Below are 27,167 nucleotides of genomic sequence, written 5' to 3'. Positions count from 1 at the left end.
GAATTTAAGATCACACACAAATCAGCTATCTGAATGAGTGAAAGTGCATAGAGAATTTAACAGAAAAAAATGAAGCATGCCACTTGCAAATGTTTAGAGTAAGGTTCCATTTTTAATCATTAACTCTTCAATTAACTCTTTGTCTAAAGAGTTCAGTGTGATTCAGTAATTTCTTTCAAAAGGGGGAAAAAACCCACTATGTGTAACCTAGTCAAGCTTTCCTTAAAAATGCAAATACAAGACAAAACAGATATATATATTTCTGCTGGAATTGAAGAAAAATAGATCTCATGAATTGCAGGTGATGTTCAAAAATGCTGCCTAAGTTTTTAGCTAGTGTGCTATCATCTGTTTTCAGGGAAGATTGTGACTGATGGTCCCTGTGTATTTTCCTGTTCTTAGGTATTTCTCCACCTTCATATTCTTTTCCAACACCCACTGCAATAATTCCAACGGAAGCAGCCCTCTACCAGCCATCCCTATTCCTCAATCCACGAACCTTCCAGCAATCTACAGCATACTATCCAGCCGGCACTCAGCTCTTCATGAACTACACCACCTATTACCCTAGGTAATCCCCATCAAGGCAAGGCAAAAACAAGAACTCCTTGTATGAATCGCAGTGATGAATAGGACAAGAAGCCAATGCTCATGGCTAAAAAGGATGCCTTGCAATAATTTGCCAGTGGGGTAAAAGTATCAAAACACATCAGATAGCTGGTGGATAAAATCATTGTTTTATGTTTTCCTAGTTGGTAAAGAAGCCTTCTCAAAATGTTATTATGCAGGGCTGCCTAATTGGCTCTTTTTTTTTTTTTTGCAAAATTGTCTGATTTTTGACAATTTCCCCCCTTTATCTGCAGCTCTTTGTGGGCTTTGGGGGGTACCAGTTCTAAAGGGCAAACTCACAAATGCAGATTTTCATGGAGTGCAGAGGGGAAAGTGACCATGCCCTATGTATGTTAAGTAGATCACAGAAGGCTTTCTCCGTGGAGTTATTCTCTGATTCAGAACAATAAATTAGCATGAAATCAAAGGAAAGAAGGTCAGCTAGATTTGCAAATTACTGTGGAGCTGAAATGTTATAATATTTATTTTGACTGATCTATAATATTCATTTTGACTAATCTATTTTGACTAATCTGAAATGTTATAATATTTATTTTGACTAATCCAATCGTAGGATTATTCAGTAACAGTATTTGAAACAAACCATGGTTCAACATGGTATAAATTCAATAATTGATTCTCGGTAGGCAGAAATGATATATTACAGTGACTTAGTTTGTTGCCTAGGTCAGATGCAAGCCATAATCACAAGTTTATAAACCACAATGCCTGGCTACACACAACACATTAGGGCTTACTGTCCACATTCAGTAAGTCAATTTTTTGGAGGAAAGATCTAATATAGGCTGATGGTCTCCATTTTCAGTTAGTTGGAAACTTGCATCAGAACTAGCTGTTTGTCACTGCATGGTATCCACCTGATGCTAGTCCCATTAATTTGGCTCTGCTGAAGAATCATCCAAGATTTTGAGAGAGCATGATAGGGACAGGGGGAATACATTCCAGAGAACAGAGCAGGTTGTAGGAAAAAGAAATTCACAAAAAGCCAGGAAAATTTGACAACTGAAGAATTGCATAGCAAGGAAGAAAAGGATGATGACATAACAATAGAAGGTCATCCAAGAAGTCCTAAACCAGGGTTGAAATGCTCCCAGTTCGGACCGGATCACGCAATCCGGTAGCGATTGGGGAAGGTAGTTCAGAGAACCGGTAGCAAAAAACCCTGCCCCCTCCCCCAATGCCCATGCCTCACTGTTCCTCTTCTCTGTCCCTGAAGTTCTCAGTGGTGATATAGCTGCAAATGGCCTTAAATGACTGCTGCGGCACTTCAAAGGGCCGCACTACAGCTGATCAGCGCTGTAGGCAGCTAGTAGACCGGTGCCTCTATTTTTAAAGAAGGTAGACCGGTACCTGCCCAAAAAAAGCACTTGGTAGACTCAGTAAAAGGCAATTGGTAGACCGGGGCCTCTATTTTTAAAGAAGGTAGACCGGTGCCTCCCAAGTTTTGTATACTTTATTATTTTTATGATTTATTATTATTGACCATGCCCATTCAGTCACCTGACCACCAAGCCACACCCACCAATTAAGCCACACCCACAGAACCGGTAGGGAAATTTTTTAGATTTCACCCCTGTCCTAAACCCAGAATCATTGGTGATGGAGTGTATGCTTGACCTGGAGACAATGAATGGACAAGGCTGAGATGAAAAAAAGGGGTGAATAGAGAATAAACTTCAAAGTTTTTGGAACAGGGGTCTCCGGCCTTGGCAACTTTCAGACTTGTGGACTCAGAGTTGGAGACCCCTGTTTTAGAAGATCCCCAAGTATCTTATAAAACCTGACCTTAACGGTCCAGCATTATGTGAAAATGTGGCCATCTAACCAATCTTTCCTGAGTATTGTATGTCAGTATTTTTTTTAAACTCATATTGTTATACAACAGACGGACATTGGATTGTTCTTTTGTAACCACGGTTCAATTTTGACTTTACAGCATGCAGCAGAGAATGGATCTCTACAGCCAGATAGGTCGGCCAGGCCACTGCCCCAAAAATGGATACCTCTTTAAAGGTCCAAGCAGTTAAATTTTCTTTAAAAAGTAAGTCTGTTTTTTCTGTCAGTTTTTTTTCTGAAACTTCCTAACAGCTTTTCTGGATGTAGATTCTCTCCCTTCTCCCATCTAATCCTTACCATTCTCCTGACTCCCAAAATCTGTCCTCCCTTTACTTCCCACCCCACTTCCCGGTGTCATTTTGGTTTACTGGCCAAGGATTGGCTGCTCCATGCTGTCTTTTTTGCATTCACGTGCATCTTCAGATTATGAGGTTCCAAAATAATCCTTTAAAAAGGTAAAAGGTAAAGATTTCCCTCGCACATACGTGCTAGTCGTTGCCGACTCTAGGGGGCGGTGCTCATCTCCGTTTCAAAGCCGAAGAGCCAGCGCTGTCCGAAGACGTCTCCGTGGTCATGTGGCCGGCATGACTCAACGCCAAAGGCGCACGGAACTCTGTTACCTTCCCACCAAAGGTGGTCCCTATTTTTTCTACTTGCATTTTTATGTGCTTTCGAAACTGCTAGGTTGGCAGAAGCTGGGACAAATAACGGGAGCTCAACCCCGTTACACGGCAGCATTAGGGATTCAAACCTCTGAGCTGCCGACCTTTTGATCGACAAGCTCAACGTCTTTATCATTGGCTATAGTTTAGTCTTTAGTGGGCATAAGGTCCCACATATGTCAAAATTCAACATCTGACTTCCTGTTCTAGTCAGCCAGATGTCTTTGGGAAACCCCCACAGATATGTTCCCTCTGATCCTGGAAATTACCATTAGGCAAGAAAAAGTGGGAGAGATAGGCAAAAAGACTCAGCTCCGATTATATCCACCAGTGATGACATTTTCCGATGAGATCCTCATCTGGGTTGCATTTATTTTTTTAATGTATGTGCTACTTCTTGGGGTTCAAAGTGACTCTGGAACCCATAATCTTCCTCCAACCATCAGGAGCCTGAGCAGGTTCAGAGGATATCTAAGTTATAACTATTTAAGTCTAGTGTAGTGCGTTGTTAATTGTGACCAAGGAAAAATTCCTTAGTCCGCAGTCTGTATCCATGTTTTGGTATATCTACATTTAAATCAGTGATAGCTGCCTGCCCAGACCAAGACAGCGGGAGGCAGACGAATGTAGAGTTGTGATTATGTGATCCCCTTTTGCGACCTTCTGAGGAGCAAAACCAATGGGGCAGCCAGATTCACTGAACAGCTACGTTTCCAGCTTAACAACTGCAATAATTCACTTAACAACCATGGCAAGAAAGGTTGTAAAATGGGGCAAAATTCATAACAAATGTCTTAGCAACAGAAATGTTGGGCTCAGTTGTGGTCCTAAGTCAAGGACCACCTGTACTTGCACAAGGAGAAAGAGTTCAGGGGTGGGTCATGAGCTGGTAGGTTATAAGTAAGTCAAAATATAGATGGTTCTCAACTTACAACCACAATTGGGGTCCGAATTTCTGTTATTAAGCAAGGCTATTGTTAAGTGAGTCACACACCCAATTTTATAACTTTTGCCCCAGTTGTTAAGTGAACCACTGCAGTTGTTAAGTGAAGCGTGCAGATATTAAGGGAGTCTGACTTCCCCTATTGACTATGCTCCTTAGGAGCCAGCTGAGAAAGTTGCAAATGGCACTTCCATGACTCTGGGACACTGCAACCATCATAAATAAAGGCTGGTTGCCAAGTATTCCAATTTTGACAATGGGGAATGCTACAACAGTCATATGTTCGAGAACTACCGTATATACTCGAGTATAAGCCGAGTTTTTCAGCACGTTTTTTGTGCTGAAAAGCGGCCCCCCTCGGCTTATACTCGAGTCTACGTCTCGATGTACTTTTAAAAGATACTGTATTTTTGATAGATGTCCAGCAGGGGGCGCTGCATAATAAAAATGAGCGCCGAACATTTTGCACTTTTGCACTTTTATTGTTTTTCGTTCAAATAAATATTCATGTTATTTTACTTGGCTCTATCTTTATTTTTTACATTGACCAGTAGCTGCCTCATTTCCCACCCTAGGCTTATACTCGAGTCAATAGTTTTTCCCAGTTTTTTGTGGTAAAATTGGGTGCCTCGGCTTATATTCGGGTCGGCTTATACTCGAGTATATACGGGTAGTTACTTTTTTCAGTGCTGTTGTCATTTTGAGTGGTTGTAGGTCAAGGCTTACATCAGGGGTGAAATCTAAAAATTTTCCCTACCGGTTCTGTGGGCGTGGCTTAATTGGTGGGCGTGGCTTAGTGGTCAGATGACTGGGTGGGCGTGGCCAATAACAATAAATAATAAAAATAATAACGTATACAAAACAATAAGAGGTACCAAAAACCAACTTTTACACTTTACACACACACACCACAACTGACTCACACACAATGTAAAAGCAGCTGTACTTCACACTTCACACAGCCACAAAAAACTCAAAAACCAACTTTCACACTTTACACACACACACAACACAACACAACTGACACATACACACACACACAAAATACCACATACCGCTTTCTGAGATTTTCTGTGTTTGTGTAGTTAGAGTGAAACACTACAGAAACACACCAAATCTCAGAAAGCTTCACAAATATTTTATTATTAAGGTTTGTGGACTTCAATTCCCAGAGTTCCTCAGCCAGCAGAGCCAGCCACCATTAGTTGCTCAGTGATGAAATAGATTAGCTAAGTTTAGATTAGTTCTGTCTGGTGCTGAAAGTGAAACTGGGGCTTTCGGGCTGGGAAAAAAGCCATGCAGTCAATCAGTAATCAGGTAAGTGCCTTAGAATCTCTTAAAAGGAGGTTTTCTACATGCTTTCTACAGAAAACATGTTTTTTAAGGTTCTGCTGATGAGGAACTCAGGTGAGATCACCAGAGGAGCCTTAAAAAAAATTTTTTTTAAAGTTTAAAGGCTCTGCCGATCTCAGCTGAGGGGCGGGATCCTCAAAGGCTTTTTTTTTACTTTTAAAGGCATGTTTCAGCTAAAGAAAAACCTGCTTTTAAAAGTAAAAAAAAAAGCCTCTGCTGATGGTGCAGCTCAGCAGAGGCAGGGGGGCGGGGCCAGGGATTTTTGCTACTGGTCCTCCGAACCAGCAGCCGCCTTCGCTACCGGATTGCGCGAGCCAGTCTGAACCAGGAGCATTTCACCCCTGGCTTATATGTACTATATGTAACCATACGAATGACATGATCCAGTCCTTTTGCATTTCTTATAGGCTCCAGTTCACATCCTATACAACTTCACTGAACAAAATGGAAATCCCGCTGAGCAGGCTCCAAATTCTACATGGCTGCAATCTTTCAAGACAGCATCTACACCATCTTGGATATCTGCTGATGTCAGGAAATTGTGTGGGTTTTTTAAAATAACCAAATGTCATCCCAGAAAAAGCATACATGTCACCCCAGAAATAGCCTTTCTCCGTCTCTCATTCTATACTTTCCACTGAAAGCCGTGGGGACCACATAAAAACACTACCGGAAATCACAACTGCCAAATTCACAAGGGAAGAATATTTCTAGGTATCTATATCCAAAAATTACATTTATCTGTGATCACTAAAAGTATCCTACCGAGGTTAAGGCACTCCTAACATTTGTTGATACAGCACATCATGGCAAACCAACTTTTCTAGTTTCATGCACATTTTTAAAATAAAACAAAAAGGTCTGAAAACCTTCAGAGTTATGCCATTGTGGGGTGGTTGTTTCTGTATGTATGTTGCAATTGTATGTGTGTGTATATATGCCGATGTATGTGTACTTGGGTGTGTAAACACCTTGATTCGTGTATATTTATTTGTTTAACAATATTTTTCAGGTTCTAGGCAGGTTTACTTGTCAGTGTAAAATGCAGTATGGAGTGGGGAGGGGAGAGAATGGTGTATCATTTTGTAAAATATAGCTTATAAATATATAAATATATATAATGTAATGCTCCAAAAATTTGTATATTGCACGTGACTACTGTATATTTAAATTCCTCTAGTCAGATAATCTAACAGAGGAGAAGTTATTAATGGTGTACAAATCTTTCAACAATTCTGTTTCCAGAAGCCAATATATAACTTATAAATATTAGTATCAAATTAAACCTGGACAGTTAGAAAGTTTCTCCTCACCATTGTCTTTCCTGTGGAGGAAGGAATTAAAATGTGTGCTGTAAAATGTAGAGATCACTACACTGTAAGGGGCTGGGATATGGAAATTCTGATTATAATGTTTTACATCAATTTTTCTGCTGGTATCCTGATGAATTATCAAAACCACACAGTTTTTGTATCCAAAACATACAGGGGCTATGTCACTGTTGTAAAGATTGATTGGAATTGGTCTTGCTGGATTCTGTTCAGACCTGATGAATGAATGTTATGCTCTTTGACTCACATTACAGTTTTGTCTTCCACAAATATTAAACTGTTTTAAATCAGTTTACTGAATTCTTGAATTCTGTACATGGGCAGGTAGGGTGGGTAAATAAACAGTTGGTCTTTCAAGTTGGGTTTTTTTCCTCCCCAAAAACCTAAGTTGAACCTGTTTTAAGAAAAATTGAGAACTGTATATCTTTTCCCCCTACAACATAGAATAGAATAGAATTTTTTATTGGCCAAGTGTGATTGGACACACAAGGAATTTGTCTTGGTGCATATGCTCTCAGTGTACATAAAAGAAAAGATAAGTTCATCAAGAATCATAAGGTACAACGCTTAATGATAGTTATAGGGTACAAATAAGCAATCAGGAAACAATATAAATTGTAAGGATACAAGCAACAAAGTTACAGTCATACAGTCATAAGTGGAAGAAGATGGGTGATGGGAACGATGAGAAGATTAATAGTAGTGCAGACTTAGTAAATAGTTTGACAAGTGTTGAGGGAATTGTTTAGCAGAGTGAAGGCATTCTTGTGTCTAGCTGTTCTGGTGTGCAGTGCTCTATATCATCATTTTGAGGGTAGGAGCTGAAACAGTTTATGTCCAGGATGTGTGGGGTCTGTAAAGATTTTCTCAGCCCTCTTTTTTGACTCGTGCAATATACAGGTCCTCAGTGGAAGGCAGGTTGGTAGCAATTGTTTTTTCTGCAGTTCTAATTATCCTCTGAAGTCTGTGTCTGTCTTGTTGGGTTGCAGAACTAAATCAGACAATTCTAGAGGTGCAGATGACAGACTCAATAATTTCTCTGTAGAACTGGATCAGCAGCTTCTTGGGCAGTTTGAGCTTTCTGAGTTGGCGCAGAAAGAACATTCTTTGCTTGCTTCTTTGATGACATGTCATCATTTTTTGTCATCAAACCTATCCATCAACTAACCATTCAAAATTATGACTCTTCAAAATTCTATAAGACACTTTATTTTCTTAACTGTCATCTTTATCATCTAGGTGGCAGCATCAAACTGACCTTGGCTGATCTCAGAAAGTGAAACATGGTTAAGACTATCCCAAAGGTGCTTTTTTCAACTGGACTTTCTGTTTTTTGTTTTTTTTTTTGAAGCCATTTCGCTTTTCATCCAAGAAGCTTCTTCAGCTCTTTGGTTAAGATTACTGTAGTTAGTACTTGGACAGAAAGCCACCAGAGGGAATCCCAAGGATGCACAAACAGGGTACAACAATCAACCCCTCATGCATTGCTGCTGATGTATCTGTGGTCATCAGGAATAGAGCCCAGATCCACACCTTTTCCATTGTCACCAGTCCAAGTGATTTACTGTATTTCATGATATCTTTTATTGCATCAGCTTTAGGAACATTTCCAATTTTAATCTAGAGAGGGGAGTTTTTTTTCCCCGTAAGAAATAGGTCACAACTTCTGTTTTCCCTATGAGCAAAGACCCTCTTTGCCAAAAAGGATGGCATGGATTCTTGCTCACTACTGGGATAATGGACATTAATTCTGGGCCATTCCAGAAGAGGGAGCTCAAAATCAAATTCCTAACCTGTCCCTCATCTGATCTCAGCCTTTCCTTCATAAGTTCTAGACCAGATTCTCAATAACAGAGAATTGTTTCTGCCTGGGCTCCAGATCATCAGTTCCTCTTGCTTACAATCACAAGAATGTATGCTTTATGTATGGAAATTGTACTACATACAACTTAGCATCTCTGAGAAAAAGGACAACACACAGAAAACCTCAAAATTGTAGGAGAACCATGTAAACATATGCTGTTCAAGGGTGGGCTTCAAAATTTTTAGAAAGGGGTTCTCTGCCTGGTTGCTGGGTGGGCATGGACCTCCTACACTACAGTGGAGGGGGGACATTTTTACCCTCCCTGGGCTCCGGAGGCTTTTCTCCAGCCTCCGGGAGAATGAAAAATGGCCTCTGCAGGCTCCAGCGGTCCTCTGGAGGCCAGAAAAATTTCCAGCCTTCCCAAACTTCTGGTAGGCCCGTTTTTTGACCTCCCTGAGCCTCTGCGCGTGCCCTGCACTTACCTGCATCCAAAACGGGCCACCTGGGGACTCCTGGGAGGTGCGGGGTGAGCGGGGCCAGCCAGGAGTGGGATTTGGGGGTTCTCTGAACTGCACAGAATCTTAGCTAGAGGTTTTCCCGAACCCCTGCAAACCCCCAGCAGCCCACCCCTGATGCTGTTTAATAAAATGTGTTCCTTGGAAAAGGACTACCAGAGGCACTCTTATCTGGAAGTGAGTGCCTTGATGTGAGTTAACACAAGGAAGGAAAGACTGGGTGAAATTCTCTGGACATCAGTACTGTTTTGTTTTTTCTTAGTTTCAGGTAGTTGCCTTTGTCTGCAGGAAACAATAAGCGATCCTATAACCAGATTTGTATTCGGAGGATTCAGGCAGCCCAGAAGATGGCGTGCTTAGCATTCAGCCTAGATCTAATTCCCCTGCTGCTTTGTTCCAATTTCTTTGGCTCTGTTTGTAGGCTAGCTTTATCAACCAGCCCTCAACAGTTACCCAGCCTAAAGGCTGTTTTTATTAAGCTGTATTTCCATATTGGCCATAAAAGAAGGGACATTGTTTCCCCAACCTAATGCCATTGATATATATATATATATGTACTGGTGGGAATTAATTTACCACATTTAAAGGTAAATTTAAAGAGTCCTCTCTTGGACTTTCTGGACTTGACTAAATAAATAGCCTTGTCTGGAAATACTGGCAACCACCAAGAGGAAAATTACTCTGTAACAGAAAACAATCTCTCTTATATAACAAATGAATACGAAAAAAGTGTGCAAGAAAACTGCTTACCCCAGTTTAAATTTATATTTGGAAGAATTTAGTTGCATTATATAGAAAGCCATCAACGGAATAAAAAGCAATTTGGCTTTGTGGGAAAGACTAGTTGAAATTGTTCAGCTCTACAGCAGAGTTTTTGCAATATAATGTCTTTTTAGAACAAAAACAGTAATTCTTATAGTGTGTGTGCTGCAAGTATACTTTCAAATCCTTCCCGTCCTATGCATTAAAATGCCATGCTGGTTCTACACATCAGATTGAAAGCAGCTTAAGAGCTGGGGCCTTTTGATAAATATTAATGATCTGAAGCCGCGCATACAGGAAAAAGATGTACTCTTAAGATGCTCTGGAGTTGAAAATTGTCAGTACTATTATGGTTTTCTCCTGCAAATAATAAATGATTCAACAACTGTATGGTTACCATGGGGATAGCTTCTTATAGAGCCTAAAATTGCCAAGGTGATGACAAGCCACTATTTTTAGTATCACAGATGTGCCTCTTTAAAAACAGAAGAGTGATATGAGTGTCTCAATGTGTATGGATATATGCATCTGTAAGAAAAACATGAACTAATTTTCAGAATTGAATTACTGTTGTTATATAGAGAGCAATGTCCATGTACATGGTATTTTAGAGAGAAACCTGTATACACTTTTTCTTAAATCTTCATTTTGAAGGCATTTATAATGTAAAAATATAATCCAGAGAATCAAGGAGAAGACAGAGTAGACTGTCAGTAAGAAAACTGAATAAATCCCTGATTATTAAGAGCAACAACAAAAAAATGACCTACACAAGCAGCTGTGTGTGGATCACTCAGTGGTTGCTGTTTTAGTAATATTTATACAACATGGTGCAGAAGAATTGTGGAGGGGAGAGAGATTCAGCCAATAAAATAGTGGTTCTTATAATACTGTAATTGGAATTTATATGGTAGTCTCTCCATTTTTTTAAAAAAATGCATAAGGGTGGGGAAAATATCCCAAGAATGTAGTTGAACAAGGTAGAAGAGTACAATTAGGGGTAGATAATTTGCTGCAATAAGAGCATTCTGTTGTCAGTATATTACAATATCTGCATCTGTTGCATTCAAGCTAATGAGCTTGAGTTAAGTCTGACCTACAAACTGATTTCATAGATTCCAGCCTTCTTGCTTTCATGCAAAAAAGCCATTACAGTTAGAAAAAGTACTTAAAAACAGAGATACCATATATATCCTCAATGCACTAAACATTCCAGCCGTTTCACAGCCACTGATAATATCTCTGTACCAAGTGAAGAAACCTGTTTGTATGGGAGACATGTTGTTAAACACCACCAGAAAATGCTTACAATTATCTTCCCTGTGGGTTCAGTTAAACCCTGGTAAAACAAACAGGTGGATATACCAAACATACACACACGTAACAGTAACTGTACATAAGAGTTAGCTCTAGATACTATGTGTACATAACAGATAGATGAAGCACCTATGACTTTCGCCAGTTAAAAATGAAGGGAAAATATTGTCATTAAAACACTATGGAACCTAAGATGCTTTTCCTGACCTAGTGTCATGTACATATGTTGGACAAAAGTTTCCATAATTTCTAACCGACATGGCAATGTAGACATTATGGGAGTCATACTCCAACATTTCATTTACAACATAATCCAACAGTATCATTTACAAAAGGCAGGCCTGAGGATTGGAGCTGCTACTAATGACAATTTTGTATGCCATCTTAAAATCATCACTTTGGGTCAATAAATGTCCATACCTATTTATTTATTTTATTTATTTTATTTTATTTTATTCAATTTTTATACCGCCCTTCTCCCGAAGGACTCAGGGCGGTGTACAGCCAAGTAAAAAATCACAGTATAAATATTAAAAGAAATTAAAACAAACATATTATAAGGTGGCCAAATTTAAAACGAATTAAAATATTAAAATATAAATAACCCCAATAAAATTTTATAAAATTTTAGGCCAGTCCCGCTTGAATAAATAAGTGCGTTTTCAGCTCACGGCGAAAGGTCCGAAGATCAGGCACTTGACGTAAACCAGGGGGAAGCTCGTTCCAGAGCGTGGGAGCTCCCACAGAGAAGGCCCTGCCCCTGGGGGCCGCCAGCCGACATGTTTGGCGGATGGCACCCTGAGAAGGCCCTCTCTGTGAGAGCGTACGGGTCGGTGGGAGGCAAACGGTAACAGCAGGCGGTCCCGTAAGTACCCGGGTCCTAAGCCATGGAGCGCTTTAAAGGTGGTAACCAAAAACTTAAAGCACACCCGGAAGACCACAGGAAGCCAGTGCAGACTGCGCAGGAGTGGTGTTACATGGGAGCAACGAGTATTTATTTATTTATTTGTCCCATATATGAGAAACAAGTCCAAAATCCTGGAGGCCACAGGTTTGATAGCCCTGATTCAGGCAAACTCTGCCAATGAAGCCTGGAATTTGATCTTAATAATAATAATAATAATATCAGAGTTGGAAGAAACCTTGGAGGTCTTCTAGTCCAACCCCCTGCCCAGGCAGGAAACCCTACATCATTTCAGACAAATGGCTATCCAACATTTTCTTAAAAATTTCCAGTGTTGGAGTATTTACAACTTCTTGACAGGGGCAGGGCTGAAAGTTGACTTAGCCTTCCATCCTTCAGAGGTTGATAAAATGAGGACCCAGATTGTTGGGAGCAATATGCAAATAATACTTCTAAATTGTAATCCAAAAAAAGAGTGCTGCAAATTGCTATTTACATAAGCCTAAATGCCCCTGCTATTGCTTTTGGTCTGTTGGCAACTGGCTAAAGTAGAACCAAACAAATTTAAAATTAAAATAGGTTAAACCAACTACAGGAGGAGGCTAAATGCCTTAGAGAAACACCATAAACCAGATGAGGATTAATACAGGGTAGAAACAGACCAAGCTTCCTGATAAAAGATAATTCTATTTGAATTAATATATCAACACCTTTCTGAAAGCTTTGTATTCAAAACACCTGAGGTAGGAGATAAGCTAGAATTTATACCAGGTGTTTTTAAGTTGTTACAGTGTAAAAACTATGTGGTAAACCAATGTTTCTCAAACATGGCAACTTTGAGATACTATATGTGGACTTCAACTCCCACAATTCCCCAGCCAACATGAGGAATTCTGGGACTTGAAATCTATACAGTTTGAGACTTCCGGTGGCACCGTAGGTGTTGGAATACTGTCGTTTTAGACTGCCAGCTCCGCGATCGCGTAGAGCCGTTCAGACAGCAAAAATCAGCTGTCTGGTGGCTCGGAAACCTTTCCCTCGGGAGAAGAGGGAAAGGTGAGCAATTGGGCAGAGGTAGAGCTCCCCAAAAAGCCCCAGGAACAATTCTGGGGCTAGAAGGGTGAGAGCTTCCTGGAAAGCCCAACAGTGCTCCAGATCCGGGACATTTCTGCTTTTAAGCAGAACAAAACACCACGACCACCTCTGCTTCAAGATGAAAATTTAATTTGATTAAACCAGACAGAGCAATGACAGGAGTGCTGGCAATGGCAAGTACCAGACCTTAACTCCGTTCCCAGACTGCATTTAAGAAGAACAAAGGAAATGGCGCCTGCACTTAAAAGGGTGTGAAAGTGAAACTTAAGGAAGTCTTTGTTAACATTGTTGTGCTCTCAGTCTTCTTTAAACTTGCCGGATTTTACATTTACATGAAGAGATTTTAAAGTGAAAAGTGGAAGGACTATAGAATTGATTTACCTAACCCAAATACAGAGTTTATGAAAAGATTTGAAGATTTACTGAATTTACTGAGACGGCTGTTAGGTATAAAATTAAAGTGAAAAATGGCTTCTAAGCAAACAAAGTTTGGTGTTATTAAGGGTGTTGGGATTTTGCCAGTTCAAATGCAAAAGCTACAAGAAGATTTGAAGGTCTTTTTAAAAGGTCTTTTAGAAGAAGCTCTAGACTTTCAAACCTCTGTTATAGATCAAAAATTTACGGAGCTTGAAGAGGAAATATCTCAAATAAAAGACATTATTGAAACTAGGAATAAGGATGTAAGGGAAGATGTGGTGGCAGTAATTCAAAGATTGTTTGATTAGACGGTTCAGTTGGATGGAAGAGTGGAAGAAATTAATCAAGCTAATGTGAATTTGGAAAATAAAATAGAGGAGGTCCAGACAAAGATGAACAGGGCAGACGAAGAGTTGTTTTTGCTGCAATATAGATCGATGGAGTTTGCCCTGAGAGTGAGAGGTTTCAAAGAAAATAAATGCGAGAATCTAAAAGATATTTTTGCAGATGCTTTTGCACATATACTTGGAGAACAACCAGCACAATTTGTAAATCAAATTGAAAAAATTTATTGTGTTAATTCCTGGGTTGCCAGACAGAGAGTTACCAAGAGATGTTGTTATCTATTTTACAACTAGGAGGATTCGGAATGAAATTTTACACGTATTTTATAAAAATAAAATTCAAATATCAGGACAAGAGATATTAGTGCTCAAAGAAATTCCTCCTAAAATGTTAAGATCTAGAAAGGAGTTTACTTTCTTGGTTGTTGAACTTAGAAATCGTCAGATGCAGTATAGATGGGATGTTCCAGCTGGACTAACAGTAAATTATAAAGGAGGAAAATATCGTCTTAACATAGTTTTTAAAGCAAGAATTTTTATACTAATGTATTAAAGGCTGGAAGTCCACCACTGCTAGAAGCTAAGATGGGAAGCGAAATAGAGATTGGAAAAAAGTGGGAGAAGGAAGTAAAGCACACACAATTTAAAGTTGGGATGGCAATTGCTGAAGAAGAAACACTGGAAAAAGTAGGGGATTTAAATGAGCAAAGATTGATTTGAATAGATATTAAACGAAAAGAACAGAGAGTAAAGAAGCAGCAATATCAAGTGAAAAGAGTTTCTTTTTATGGGAAAAGGTAAATCATAACTGAAATTTTAAAATATATTTAAAAAAGTATTGTGTATGTGTTTCAATTTTGAAGAAGTACTTGTAGTAATGTTATTTGATTTGGGAATATAAAGTGTTGATAAAAATAGAATATGGAATTAGTTAAGTTTTATAAAATGTTTTGTAGATGATCTGGAATTTAAATGCAATGTTATTTGATTATATATGGCGGATTTGTTAAAAACTAAGTTCTTCTGGATAAAAATTGATTAGGGGTTATATAAGGTGTTGATAAAAATAGAATAAGAAATGGAATTAGTCAAGGATTGTATGATAAAAGGGGAAATTGGGCTAAATGTTAAATTTATATAAGTTAAAAATTTAAGAGGAAAATTTTGTAAAATGTCTTAGAGATGATATCTAGATTTTAAATACTGGCGTGTATGTATTTGAAATTATAATTTAAATGGAGATTTGGTTGGGCTGATACTATGTATTATTATATATGGGGGATATATAAATTTGGTGGATTATACAAAATATTTTGAAGAAGATAATGTTTAAGGGCGTAAATTGATTTTAAATTTAATATTAGTAGCTAGATAACCGGCAGCGCAATATTGGAAGATGGAACATTTGCCTATCATTGAAGACTGGATGCTAAAAGCAGTGAACTTACTGGAGAAGGCGGAAATCTCAGCGTACCAGAAAGACTATCCATAAGAAAGATGTATATTGGAAAGGAGAAGATGGATCGACTATTTTTAAAACAAATATTGGATTAAGAACTACTAAATAGCTTATGAATGAATAGAATATACTGTATATTTTCTTTTTTCTTTTCTTTTTTCCCCCCTTACTATGGAGAAGGGGAGTTAAGGTTCTAGGGGATGGATGGGAGTCAAAGGATAGTTTGTGTATTCTAGCTTATGATTGTTAGATATTATACCCTGTATATTGCTCTGGGAAGTCTGGGGGGGGGGATTGGGTGAAGGGGGGAGGGGGGAGGGGAAAGGGTGAGGGTTGGTGGGAGGAGAAGGGGATGTATGGGTAAAAAAAATTTGTAAAACTTTTTAATAAAAAAAAAAAAGAAATCTATACATTTTAAAGTTGCCAAGTTTGAAAAACACTGAGCTAAACTGAAATCAATAATAGGCTACAGCAGCTGCCCCTGTAGTAATCACTCTGCTTTTAGGAACTTTCCCCAGTGCTAAACAAGAGTACTGTCAACAAACTATACAGGGCGATATTTGCCCTCAGTGGCAGATCTCACCTGTACCTATCCTGTTCCGAGTCATTTTAGTCACCTGATTTCTCTACCACATAATGGTTGATACTGCCTATCTAAGACTTTACACACCCTGAGGCTTCCCTGACACAGTTTAGGAATAAGAAATGCTGTGTTAACACTGCTACAGCTGAGAATTATTTAAAGCTGTCTCACTCATGTGCTGGGGATGAAATAAAGTTGGGGACAAGTTAGAAAAAAAGAGCAGCTGCCAAGTCATATATGTGCTGTGGTTAGGTGCAAGGGGGATATAGCCTCGATGGTCTCAACAATAAGCTACCCAGTTCTGAATGGTTAAAGCCTCTGGTTTCTGGTAATTTACATAGAGATTTATAAAAGTCAACAGTTGCAGAGAAAGAAGCGGTAGTAGGTGATTGGCTCCAATCCAAAAACCTTATTTTGTCTTTCGGCTCCACCCATCACCATTATTTCTGCCAGTGAAAGATTGATGGCAAGACCCTATGAGTTACGATTAGGCTCCAAAGTCTAAAATCTCCATTGTGTAATATGTGCTTGACAGTTACATAAACTTAGTTTTGAAAACACTACCTGGGTTTGTTTATTTTACCTTTGCCTTTCTTGGCTTGAGAACAGTAAGCCACAAGTATGCATTTACATTCAGTGTTTAATATAGGATCGGTAGGGAAATTCTGGGAATTGAAGTCCAGGCATTTTAAAGTTGCCAAGTTTGAAAATATAAGGAGTTTGGAAAAAATTGGGAAAAAATGGATTTATTTAGTCAATGTAATCTTTTCGGCCATATTCCATTTGAGCCTAATACAATTCTTCAACAGTCCCAGTTGGTATGAGGCTTCCAAGCGCCTTGTTATAGCCCTCAAAACCCATTTTAGCTAAGATTGTTTAAAAAAAAAAAGCATTAAGGGAATTGTCATCCATTTGAACAGGAGTTCTTGCAGGTTATGGTGCATAAAAATAAATAAATGGAGCTTCAGTTGCACTGTTGTGGCCTAAAACAGGACATCAGAAAATACAGAGAAAATACAGTGATATCACAATTACACTAAGAGAATAATTCTAATCATTTCAAATTCCCACATGTACGATGCTGACGTACCAACTTTGTAGTCTTCTGATCACAAAGATTAAGATTCCCCCAAATACTGCTTACCTGCAAGAAGTTATTACATATAGGATATAGGGGAAACAAAGATTTTACTGCACAGATTATCAATAAAATGTTACCTGTACCCATAAGGCCTTCCTACTCTTATTTATACATTTTTACACAATCTTACCACCTTCATCTCTGTTTCTCTTCCAAGTATTAAGCTGCAGATCACCTGTTGCTGTTTCACAGATCAACAGATCAGTGGCTTGTTCGAAGGTAAAAGACTCAGTCAAGTCAAGCTTGCCTTCCTATGAGTTCAGAAAAATGTCATGTAGGTTTCTTGGCGAAAATATGGAAGTAATTTACAATTGCCTTCTGGTTTTTCAGCTCAACAATCCGGGGACTCTCCTGGTGGTCTCCCATTCAAGTAATATCCAGATCAAACCTTGCATAGCTTCTAAGCTCAGACAACATTAGCCAGATTCTTTTATCATACATCTTATAAATCAGATTTATATGGAATTTATTAATACTTTTAAACACATTTTATGTTTAATTGCTGGATGCTGTGAGTACCTCCCTGGATAAAAAGATGGAGATAAATAAAAATAAAAATGAATAAGCATTAGCCACAATGTGCTTTGATTACATCACACTATAATGTAACAACTAAGCCTTACTTTCAGAGAGTGTATTCTCCCACTCCCTCCTCCCCACTTCCACACACACTCATACACACACACACACACACACACACAGAGTTGTAAATTAACATTTTTCAATTAAACTTTGCTCTGGAGCAAAGCAGATGATTTGTCCAGACTTTTAAAAAAGCCTTATTTGGCAAGCTATTAGACATTTGTTTTAACTTGTTTACTGGTAGACTTGTAGTCTCTTCAGCAACATTTCCATACAACTCTGGCAACTATGTTTTTCTCCATAGTTTCGAAATTCAGATGGGAAGGTGAGAACTGAATAACAAACAGGCCCAGAATATGTTAATTCTAATAATGATGTATGGCATGTTTACTTTTATAACCGAACAGCGTGGGTTTTGTCAACGTAGTCAGTATTGACAAGGTATTCTTTGAATTCTTGTACAAAATTGCAGCTGTCGAGTCTGGCTAATTCCTTGGCAGCTCTTCTTCCTGGACTAGAACCTTAGAACTGTAAGGCAGAGGAAACAATTCAGTCTTTCCCAGCCTGGCAAGTTCCAGATGTACTAGGGTCAACATTGCTGCAGATATATAAAAACTGTAAATGAAGCGATTGGCAATGTTGATTAGGAACAATGAAGTCCAACCAGTGTTTCTCAACCTTGGCAACTTTAAGATGTATGGATTTCCACTCCTTGAATTCCCTAATCAGTCTTTTCCCTCGCTGGGAAATTCTGGGAGTTGAAGACCACACACAATACAATTGCCAAGGTTGATAAACATTGGTCCAACACATTTAGAAGCCATAGGCCTTTAATAAATACGTTGGCAACTTTTAAGATTTGTGGAATTCATCCCTCAGAATTCCAGAGCCAGCTAGGAGTTAAAGTCCACACATCTTAAAGTCCACACATCTTGTCAAAGTTGAGAAAATGCCATAGGCAGAAAAACATTAAGATAAACCTGATTGTAACTTAATGGCCAGTGGGTAGGAAACCCAGATTGGCTGAAGAGGTAGCTTTAAAAGAAGACTATTGTATTTCACTAATCCAGTTGCATAACAAAGAGTTCTTAAAGATCCAAGCTCAATCTTTTGTGTGATTTAATAAAAATATTGATCATGAATTTATGTTGCTTATTACTCACATCTATCACATCTGCAAGATTTTTATTCAATAGTTGTGTAATATATTATTTATACACATATCTACATATCTGCTCCTGTAGAATTTATATTTTGCGGCTCTTACAATTTATTGATTCAAACAAGACGATTCATTTTCTTTAGACTATTTGTCCATTACCTTTTAAAAATCTATTTTTTCCTACTATTCTGGATGGAGAACTTTGGTGAAACCAGGCAAATGATGCCCTTTGCTTTTATTGCCTTGACAGAATGCTTTATCCCTTTCTTTATGACTAAGTCATCTACCAACAGAGGAAGATACTTTGAGTTTGAAATTGGGACCTAGATAAACAGTAGAACAGCAAGCAGACATTTTAAATTGAATTATAGCTAGTAATTCAATGCAAATGCCAAATGAGTGTTCTGAAAATATTTTAATTGGCATTTATTTTAATTGGCATCTAGAGAAAGCTTTTCTCTTCTTAAATACTTCAAATGGAGAGCCATCTAGTGATGTTAGCGGATCTGGATTGCATCCAAGATCACTGGAGCTCAATTGTAATCAAGTTAAGACCTGCTGTAAGGGGTCCTGCGTGTCATTCTTTCTCTTACCACAAAGTGTTCAGAGGGAGGGGGAGCAGGTGAAATTAGAGGTTTTAAATATTATTGCATTCAGAGGCAGTATCAAGAGCAATATGAACAAAAGTGCCCAGAATCATGTTTGGCAGGAAACAAAGGAACTGATTGGCGTAGTGCAGAAATCCTAACCAGATTTTTCCACTGCACCCTCTGCCAGTTGTGCTAAAAGAAAAAACCCTTAACCAACCAACCAGCTTTCTCAGCAATAGGCAAAATAATTGGTTATACACATTAAGGAGGCATCATAAACCATTCCAGGACAAAGGACACAGAAGACTCCATTTTTAATATATAAAGTCTACCATGTTTATTCAATAGACACACATTAAAGACAACCCCTGAAAACCAGGAACACAACTTCAACACTCCGTTACGAAGTGTACATATGTGTATATATATAAATATGCGTAAAAGCACCTATACAGACATACCTAGTTCACAACTGCTTCTGCTAAACCAGAGGGTGCGCGCGCACGCATATAGATATATACACACATTTTATTGTTTTTATTTTTAACAACTTGCGATTAGCTACCTTCTGTTAACAGAGTACTTCATCCACAATCTCTGATAAGGTTCAGCTGAAGCCAGCTATTTTCCAGCTTTTAGATTCCCTTTTTTCTTTTTTTTAAATGGCTTCATATGGATTGTATTTCTAGGTTTTTCTTTTAAAAAACAACTACGAATGCTCCAAAGGAGAAGAAATTGCAGAGGGGAGGGAGGGTGCAGACAAGGGTCATCAGAAATGGAATTTTCCTCTTCAGCTAATCAGAAACGGGCAAGAATTTATTTCCTTCTTTGTGGGCATACTGACTTGCCATGACATACAGAAATCAAGAAGTAAATCTCTGGGCTCTCTTCTGGCTGGAGAAACATCCCCCCTCCCTGGTCCCTCCCCCACCCCCACCCCCAATTACCCGGGTAGTTTTCCTAGAAAGCTTGCTGAAATATGACCCCCTTTCTGCAAAACCCAGCTTGTAAGGAGAGGAGGAGCTTTGGGAAAGAGGAGAGGAGAGCTTGGACCAACGTGTTCGTCCTCAGGAGACTCCCAGCCGTTACAAAACACACAGGGCTTGCCCACAGCCCAGTCAAAACAAGCAGGGATAGGATTACAGTACCATGGCCACCTGCCTGGGGAACACAGCAAAGACACCAAAACACGGAGGGGGGGGGGCAGGGGAAAAAAAGGATGACCTTCGCGAGAAAAATGGAGAAGGGAAGGACACGGTGATCTAAAGCGGATTATATTTCAGTGTCCAGCAGCGTCTAGGCCAGGGTGTCCCCCCCTCCCCCCGCTTCCGATCGTGTACGTGGACAGGTCTTTACTATTCAATAGTCCGTGCCCTAACCCGCGCACCCAGGCGCGCGCGCGCGCGTGGGCGCGAGGATTTCACGCCAGACAATGCCACGCGGGATGGTCCCTTCTTTGCGCTTCCCACACCGAGGGCAAACAGCGAGAGAGGTAGGGTTTTTCGGCGCCCCGGTGGCAGGCGCCAACTCCAGCAACCGAAGGCAGATCCGGATCGTCGGGCAGGGAGACAGACAGACGGGACGGGACCGGGACTGATCGACGGCCGGGCGGGGAGGCTGGAGAACCACCGTCCGGAACCGCAATAGCACCTCTGTCTTTTGTTGTTTTGTTTTGTTGCGTTTCCCCGAAAGAGAAACAGTAGCAGATCGTCAAGTGGCTCATAAGAGTAATGAAAAAGCGACCAAGAATCATCGCTTTGAAAGTCTTGGCAAAGCCCCCGCGAGGGTCTGCTTCAAGTATCTGGCCGTGGGGCTTTGCAGTCCCGTCCGCTCGCCGGGGCCTCGGCGACCCTCTCCCCGCGCGTACTGGGATCAGGGAAGCCAAATAGACGAGGTCGCTTCCCGGCAAGAAGCGAGGCCAGGATGCCACCCACCCACCCACCCACCCCGGCGGGGTTAGGGCAAAGCTTGCAAAGAGGCGACGGGGAAGGCTGAGCCCGCGTCTCCGTCGCTGCTACTGCAGCGGCAACAGCTCCCGGCGGACGAAACGGACCCCGGGGAGCCCGTGGTGGAAGAAGTCTCGGCCGCCGTCGAAGCAGCCAACTGCAACCTCCGCACCGCCTCCTTGATGAGGTTGCCGGAGAGGATGAGCTGCTGCAGGAGGCGGTGAGGGTCGCCGTCCTCCTCCTCGTCGTCGTCGTCGTCGCCGGCAGGCAGCAGCGAGCTGTAGCGGTGGTGGTGGCGACGGGGCTGCTTTCTCCCGGCTCGAGCGGAGCTCCGCAACCAGCCCCGGCCGCACAGCTGCTTGGAGACTCGCGGGCTGCCCTTCTGGTCCGCAGTGGGCGGCGGCGGAGGGGGCGGCGGCGGCGGCCAAAGGAGCAGCGAGGGCGATTGGCGATGGTGTGACGGCGGGTGGCGGTGGTGTAGCGAAGCTATGAAGCCGAGGCTTCTCGGGGACGAGTATGGAGCCACTCGGTCCCGGCCGTGGTGCCTCGGGAGGAGGCGGGGTGCCGCCGGCGTCCGGTGCTGGGAGCTCAACTGCAGCACCTCGCCCAGCTTGGCCACCAAGGCGTCCACTTCTTTGGAGCCGCTGCCGGCTGTCCCAGCACCGCTCTGCAAAGAGACGGCGGCGCGCTCCAGGAATAGGAAGCGTTCTCCGCCCGGCCGCCGGCAAGGCATCGCCGCTGCTCTCCTGCCCGCTTTCCCCTTCGCTTGGCCCGCGTGGCTGTTTCTGGGGCGGCCACCGCAGCGACGCCGCTCGCAACTGCCAAGCGAGCCGTCTCCCAGCACGCTCCCTGCCTTCTCCAGCGCTGTGGTTGGTGCTGCGGTTGGTTTGTAAACAATGGATGACGCGCGCCGGCCGCGTCCAACCGCTCCCACCGAAAGAGGGGGGGCGGCACCTCAAGGGCTTTCACGTTGCCAAGAGAACGGCGGCTATTCCTCCCGCCGCACAGTCTTCCGTGGCGCGTCGTATATCCCACGGAGGTTTAAGAGTGCAAAAGCCGTGAAAAAGGGATTAGTTCAAACGGCTTCTTTCTCCGCGCCTTTCTTTCCTCCCCTGTATGTAAAGAGTCTGCGTTCCGGTGGACTCGCCTGCTATTTTAACGTCGGCGGCTGGGGAGCGTGGGCGGTCTCTGTGATGGAGAGCAGGGGGCGGGGCTAAAGTGGCGTCATGATCCTGGATTGGAGCCAGAGGAGGTCAGCATGGCAACACACGTACATACACACACACACACACACAGCCGGCATGCATTGTAAAGATAGTTCTAAGGCAGGAAGGAGGGCTGGTTCGTTTGTAGCGTATTTGCCCTGGAATAAACGTACACTAATTTATTCCACTGGGGTTTTACTCCCAAGTAAATGTTTAGAACACTTAAATTACTACTAGAACCGCGGGGACGGGAGGACTTACTAAAAAGTCCCAGTAGGCTTATTGAGCAGTAGTGCTTCTACTAAAGCATCTTTGCCAGCAGTTACACTCTCTTTTTTTTTCATTTCCCATAATGCCCTCAGGACAAAGTTTTATGCTGGGCATTATGGGAAATTAAGGCTGCACGTGGTGGGATTGGGTGATTGATCTCAAAACTTTGCATCTGATCTTCTTTGTAGTGGTTATCCAGCCTCTAGTTAAAAACTTAGAAGTCTCTGGGACCTTCCCAGAGAGATTCACAACTGTTTTAATGTTAAGTTGAAATTGCCTTTTTGGCTGTTGGAAAGGTTGCTCTATGCTCTGCTATATCATTTGGTTTTTGGTTTTTGGAAGTAGAAAGTAACAGGTATATAAAACTGTCTTACCTAATTAAACGCTAAAAGAAAAAGATCTGAAAAATTCTAAAGAATTCAAAAGATTTACTCAAAGGCTTCTCCTTTTTCAAAATAATTGAAATGTAGACTACACAGGCATTAGTTTTTGTTAGACAACCCATGACCTGTTGGATCATCCTTTTGGATATATATCTCCCTATTAGACAGAGAATGCAAGTTTAACCTCCCATCCACATTCCCACCATCAGTTGTAGTCATGTGATTCCCCACTTTTTCCCTGGCTTCCCCATTGATTTGTGAGAAGGTTCCAGGGAAGGTTGCAAATGAGCATCACATGACCATGAATAACAGCAGCATAATGGCACTGAAATGGCAAAAACTTTCCAAAATTTCATTCCCATGGGAGTAATGGGTCCCAGCATTCTGTAAATAAGCTCATTTGAGGTATCTTGGTTGAACATTTTTTGCCCTATGATGTATTGTTTCACCCAGTTAAAGATTACAGACTTGAAAGTTTTAGTGGTATACTAGATAACCTGTGACCCTTTGTGTCATCATCTCAGAGATATTTTTTTACCTAAAGAAAGAAACAGAATGACCATGAGCAGGAATGACTTCTGACTTTCTGTTGGCTTCCCAATTGAATTTCCTTGTGGGAACATGGCAATGAGTGTCAAAAATCCTTCCTTCCTTCCTTCCTTCCTTCCTTCCTTCCTTCCTTCCTTCCTTCCTTCCTTCCTTCCTTCCTTCCTTCCTTCCTTCCTTCCAGGAACCAGCTACCAGTATACAGGTTGTTCTTGACTTCTGACCACCACTTAGCACAACCATTTGAAGTTATGACAGATCTCCCTGGAGTTCCAAATTTCTGATGGCCACTCGTCTTGCAGTCACATGACCTTATCTGAGGTGCTTGCCATGCATTTACAATCATTTGTAGCATCCTGCAGTCACACAAGTTCATTTTATGATGGTTTTGCCAAAAGTAGGCATTTGCTTTCGATTTTTGACAAAACTGGCCAATAGCAAACCATTGGTTTGCTTAACGACTGCAGCAGTTACTTGATGGCTATAGTGTTCACTTAATGACTGCCACAAAAAAGATTATTAAGTCAACCAATTACGATTTATTCAACCAATTGTAGTGAAGCCTAGGCAATCGGATAACAAACCAACCGCTAGGGGAAGAGGTGTGTTTCTCTCTCTAGCAATATTCCATGGTACCCTTAATGAATTTGTGCAATGAAAATAGTAAAGGTAAAGGTTCCCCTCACATATGTGATAGTCATTCCCGACTCTGGGGGGCGGTGCTCATCTCCGTTTCAGTGCCGAAGAGCCAGCACTGTCCGAAGATGGCTCCGGGGTCATGTGGCCAGCATGACTAAATGCCAAAGCTGCACAGGTACACTGTTACCTTCTCACCCATTTTTCTACTTGCATTTTTTATGTGCTTTCAAACTGCTAGGTTGGCAGAAGCTGGGACAGGTAATGGGAACTCAGCCAGTTATGCGGCACTAGGTATTCGAACCGCTGAACTGCCAACCATTTCGATCGATAAATTCAGCATCTTAGCCATTGAGCCACTTAGCCACTGAGCCTGTTTTGTCCCATAAAGTGAATAAACTTATCTGTTTGCACAGAGTAGGATTTCTCTCCTCACAAGTGTTCTCTTCCATTCTGTAAATACAGAGAGCATATTTACGGCGTTTTTTTCTTGATGGTCTAGTATAGAATGTTCTTCAGGATTGTTGTTTACAGTTCCTTTTATGACAGTTGTTTCCCCTCTTCTATCTTATTTATATTTCAGTTGCCAAACAATTCCCAGCTTTCCATTCGATTATGGTATGTCCTTCTATAAGCACAAGCTGTCTTCCTATGTAGTGTTGTATGGATTTGTGTGGGTGTCTATGCTTTTATATTTCTTTTAAGAATAGAGTCTGAATCAGAATTATCAAAAGTGTTACATCACTACAGATAAGATAATTTTATATTTATTTACTTATTTGTCAAGTACATACTAGATAATATGTATAAGCATGAATTGAATGCATAAAATGAATACAATTAAAGGGAACATTAGGACAGGGACGGTAAGCATGCTGGTGCTCTTATGCACGCCCCTTACAGATCTCTTAGGAATGGGGTGAGGTCAACAGTAGACAGTTTTAGGTTAAAGTTTTTGGGATTTTGGGATGAGACTACAGAATCTGGTAGTGCATTCCAGACATTAACAACTCTGTTACTGAAGTCATATTTTCTGCAATCAAGTTTGGAGGGGTTCATTTTAAGTTTGAATCTATTGTGTGCTCATGTATTGTTGGGTTGGAAGCTGAAGTAGTCATTGGCAGGTAGGACATTGCAGCAGAAGATTTTATGAGCTATGCTTAAGTCATACTGAAGGCAGCGTAGTTCTAAATTTTCTAAACCCAAAATTTCAAGTCTGGTGGCATAAGGTATTTTGTTGCAAGCAGAGGAATGGAGGACTCTTCTTGTGAAATATTTCTGGATGCGCTCAATTGTATTAATGTCTGATATGCAGTGCAGGTTCCAGACAGACGAGCTGTATTCAAGAATTGGTCTAGCAAATGTTTTGTATGCTCTGGTTAGTAGTGTAATATTACCGAAGAAGAAGTTACGCAAGATAAAAATCTGTTCAGGACATACATATATAAAAATAAATTTATAAAAAAGCATTTATTGCCAAGCAAGGGTCAGATTGTTGCCACTCATCCTTGTGCCCAAGTAGCTCAGGAAAAAAAGAGCAACAATAACATTGGTTTTCTTTGCTTCCCCCTTTTTATCAGAAGGAGACCAGAAACTAGCTTCCTGGAAATGGAATAACTTCCTTGAGCCCAAGAACAAGTTGATTGGATGAGGGAAGAGTTCTTCCAATGCATAGAAGCGTGTTTGGAGGTCAGAAAAAGTAAAGATGGCAACTAAAACTACATGACTGAACCCTGGCCTTACAACATACATAGAAAAAAGGCATGGCTTTGATTTTATAAACACAGCTGTCTTGACGTTTTTGGCTCCCCTTGAATCTTTCTGCCAGTGTCTACAAGCTCCAGTCCCACAAATAAAAAAATCCAGCTTTGCTCTGGTTTCAGATATAATGATAAAAGTCCCAAAGGTACTTTCTTTCAAAAAACAACTGGACTTCCTTGTTTTGCTAGCAGACATTTCGCTTCTCATCCAAGAAGCTTCTTCAGTTCCGACTGAATGGTGGAGAACGGAAAGATTTTATATTCTGTGCAGTCACGTTGTCATTAGCCCTCTTTCTGAGAGTTGTTGAGGCCACTTGAAGGTTTATCTGTGCCCTCAGGGTCACCTGAATCCTGTAGTCTATAATGTTTTTCCTGGAAATTCTTCCATACTCCTGCATCATTTGAAGGGTGTTCATCCCAAATGGCACAGCTAAATGTCTGTTGAGATTCTCAGTCATCCAGATCAGGGGTCTCCAACCTTGGCAACTTTAAGACTTGTTGTCGTGTCCCACTCCTCCGCTGACGGCCGGGTCAGGGAAATCCGAATCAGGCTTGCCTCTGCAGCTCTGCCCAAAGTCCTAGCAAAGTCCTCAGAGCAGGCAGGAGACCAGTAAGTGACTTCAGCAAGATAAGTTCGACTTTGCCTGACTCAGAGACTGCCAGAAAGCAGATCCTTTATATAGGCCATGGGGTGTGGCTCCATGACTCAGCACTCATTAAGGCCTGCCCCTCCCTTCCCTCTGTTGCCTCCGCCTATCCAATCTTCTGATGCGAGGATTACTCCAATCAGCTGTTGGGAATAAACCCTCCTCAGGCTCACCTGCTGTGGAGGAGGGGGAGGGGTCTAGCTGCTCCGTTTGCCTGGGCATGGAGTCAGGGCTGGGGCCGGGAGATTCTCCTTCTTCTGCAGTTTGTGTGGGCATGGAGCCAGGACTTGGACCGGGAGGCATACATTCCTCAGTGTTCGAGAGCAGGTAAGAAGGCCCTGGCT

General features: G+C 41.2%; 2 protein-coding genes across 2 annotated transcripts in view; one reads left to right on the top strand and one right to left on the bottom strand.

The window, feature by feature from the left end:
* The window catches only part of ESRP1 (epithelial splicing regulatory protein 1), a 47,954-nt gene extending 40,908 nt beyond the window's left edge, over nt 1-7,046 (top strand). Inside the window, exons 13-15 of the mRNA XM_058175063.1 lie at nt 403-571; nt 2,567-2,671; nt 5,832-7,046. Of these exons, the coding sequence (XP_058031046.1) occupies nt 403-571; nt 2,567-2,657 (260 nt within the window). The 3' untranslated portion in view covers nt 2,658-2,671; nt 5,832-7,046. The remainder of the gene's footprint in view (nt 1-402; nt 572-2,566; nt 2,672-5,831) is intronic.
* Nucleotides 7,047-21,370: 14,324 nt separating this feature from the next.
* LOC131195804 (GSK-3-binding protein-like) lies at nt 21,371-22,499 on the bottom strand. Its single transcript, XM_058178031.1, has one exon. The coding sequence runs from the start codon at nt 22,107-22,109 to the stop codon at nt 21,387-21,389; it is 723 nt and encodes a 240-aa protein (XP_058034014.1). The 5' UTR covers nt 22,110-22,499; the 3' UTR covers nt 21,371-21,386.
* Between the last annotated feature and the right edge of the window lie 4,668 nt (nt 22,500-27,167).

Source organism: Ahaetulla prasina, chromosome 3, assembly GCF_028640845.1.
Source record: "Ahaetulla prasina isolate Xishuangbanna chromosome 3, ASM2864084v1, whole genome shotgun sequence".
Lineage (NCBI taxonomy): Eukaryota > Metazoa > Chordata > Lepidosauria > Squamata > Colubridae > Ahaetulla > Ahaetulla prasina.
The sequence above is the reverse complement of the archived record's forward strand: the minus strand, read 5'-3'. Positions and strand labels throughout refer to the sequence as shown.

What these genes read in the sequence shown, in the direction of transcription:
- LOC131195804 (XM_058178031.1), bottom strand. Translation starts at nt 22,109, where the DNA reads ATGCCTTGCCGGCGGCCGGGCGGAGAACGCTTCCTATTCCTGGAGCGC.